General features: G+C 47.7%; 1 protein-coding gene across 1 annotated transcript; it reads right to left on the bottom strand.

The window, feature by feature from the left end:
- Positions 1-64: 64 nt before the first annotated feature.
- LOC129680056 (acyl-coenzyme A synthetase ACSM1, mitochondrial-like) lies at positions 65-2,106 on the bottom strand. The gene is made up of 2 exons (XM_055611544.1): positions 1,084-2,106; positions 65-261 (listed from the first exon to the last, which is right to left on the bottom strand). The coding sequence occupies exons 1-2, from the start codon at positions 1,338-1,340 to the stop codon at positions 120-122; spliced, it is 399 nt and encodes a 132-aa protein (XP_055467519.1). The 5' UTR covers positions 1,341-2,106; the 3' UTR covers positions 65-119.
- Positions 2,107-2,184: the final 78 nt, after the last annotated feature.

The raw sequence follows: 2,184 nt of genomic DNA on the forward strand, positions 1-2,184 counted from the left end.
CACACACACACACACACACACACACACACACACACACACACACACACCAGCAGCCTGAGCTCCAATCCTGGGTTCCGGGGTTATGCCAAGACCTTGGAAGTCTGCCTACCCCTGTCACTCTAGCTCCTGCTTTCAACAATGGGCTTCTGCGCCCTCCTTACCTCTCCTCGATTCTTGTCTGGGCTGCTCACCACGGCAGATTCTGCCACCGCTGGGTGCTCCGCCAAGGCGTTCTCCACCTCTGTAGGCCCGATGCGGTACCTAGAGAAGTAACTTCTGAGCGGATGCAGGGGCTGCAGAGAAACACCCCTTACACCTTGACACTGAGGGTGGAGGTCGTAAACAGCCAGAAGTATTTTGGACCCCAAATATGAAGACTGGGGCATTTAACATTAAAGCTATGTGGCTCAGATGTTCCTGGCGATGGCTCACTTTGTGCCTTTGGTGAGGGAAGTGGCAGAGTGATGGCTCCTTGTGGAGCTCTGTGCGTTTGGCTACATTAGCCTCTCTCAGCACCAGAGGCCCCAGGATCCTTGACTCGGGTCCTAGCAAATGCTGTGTCCTCTTTTCGCATCTCAGCGTGGTAATTTATCTGTTTTATAGCCCCTCCTCCTTTCTTTCTTTGATGGCACTAGGGACTGAACCTAGACCCTCACACATGGAAGGCAAGAGCTTTATTACTGAGGGGTATCCCCAGCCCCCTTTTCAAATTCTGAGATAGAAAAGGTTTTAGTAAGTTGCCCAGGCTGGTCTTGAAATTACTCTATTGCTCAGGCAGCCTTGTATTTGGGTTCCTTCTGCCTCAATCTTCCGAGCACCTGGGGTTACAGGCCCGTGTCACTCCAATCTTGGCTCCTCCTCATAACTATGTGATGTCTTACTTCACCTCAAACTTCATTTTAAGTAATTGATTCTTTTGGCTGCAGGGTGTCCAGGTACCCAGGTATTAACGTATTCTTGACATGGCTTTTTTCAGAGTCAGGCTAAGGGTCCCATCACCAAGGCACGGAGTAATGCAGGCAGGCAAGATACCATAAGGCATTTGAGCATGCCAAGAACCAGCCCAGGACCATCCACACCTACCCAGAAGCATTGATGACATCATCTTCCCTCCCCAAGAACCAGAAGTATCCGTCCTCGTCAACAGTTGCTCTATCCCCACTGTTGTAAAAGTCCCCACACTCCACTTCAGATGTTTTCTCTGGGCTGTTCTGAAGAGAGAACAAAACGCCTTCATTGAGGGTAGTGAGCTTAGAGTTGAAAAGCTCGAGGTCCTGTCTGGGTTTGAACTCTGCATGTGGCGCCTCGACAAGCCAGCACACTGTGGGCTGCAGCTCCATCTTTGAGTGCCGTTCAGCTCGTACTTAAAAAAATAGCCTCTCACTCTTGTGCAACTCCCCACCTGAATAAAGTCTCCATTCCGAGCTACGTGCTCAGCACGGGCAGCGCTGGGACAGCTGAGAAGAACCAGCAGCTGCAAGGGAATTCCCTTTGCCAAGTGCAACCTAATATGACCCTCACGGGAGTTCCATGAGACAGGGGCTTCTTAATGTAAGCTTTCCTGTGCCAATGCGGAACAATGCAAGGTAAGAATAAGAAACAATACCAAGAGTTCTCTTTATCTGATTTCCTCCCATGGTAACGTCTTGCAAAACTATTGTTCAATATTCCAATCAGGATATGGATATTGATCCATTCTCTGATCGCTGTCAGATTTTGTATGTGTGTGTGTGTGTGTGTGTGTGTGTGTGTGTGATGCAATTTGCTCACAGACATGGACTCTTCATTCTCCCATAGCAGCCAACCTATAGAGCACTGCCAACACCAGGAGACCCTTCACAAGGCACCTCCCTCTGCTCTGTCCTTCTCTTCTCACCAGAGCTAACCCTTTGACAACAATTAATATCTAGTTTGTTTTTTTTTCTTGACACATAATAATTGAATGTATGTGTGGGTCACAAGGTGAAAACTCATATAATGGGTAAAGCTCAAATATGGCAAAACAAGTGAGTTAAAAAATTCACCAGGAGGTTTAAAAACATATTAAGACACACAGAAGGAAACAGAACACTGAAAATACAGCCACTGAGAGAAATGCAGTTCAGAGAGAGAGAGAGAGAGAGAGAAAGAGAGAGAGAGAAGAAGAAGAAGAAGAAGAAGAAGAAGAAGAAGAAGAAGAAGAAG

Source organism: Psammomys obesus, unplaced genomic scaffold (assembly GCF_907164565.1).
Source record: "Psammomys obesus unplaced genomic scaffold, mPsaObe1.curated_primary_1811, whole genome shotgun sequence".
In the NCBI taxonomy this organism is placed as follows: domain Eukaryota; kingdom Metazoa; phylum Chordata; class Mammalia; order Rodentia; family Muridae; genus Psammomys; species Psammomys obesus.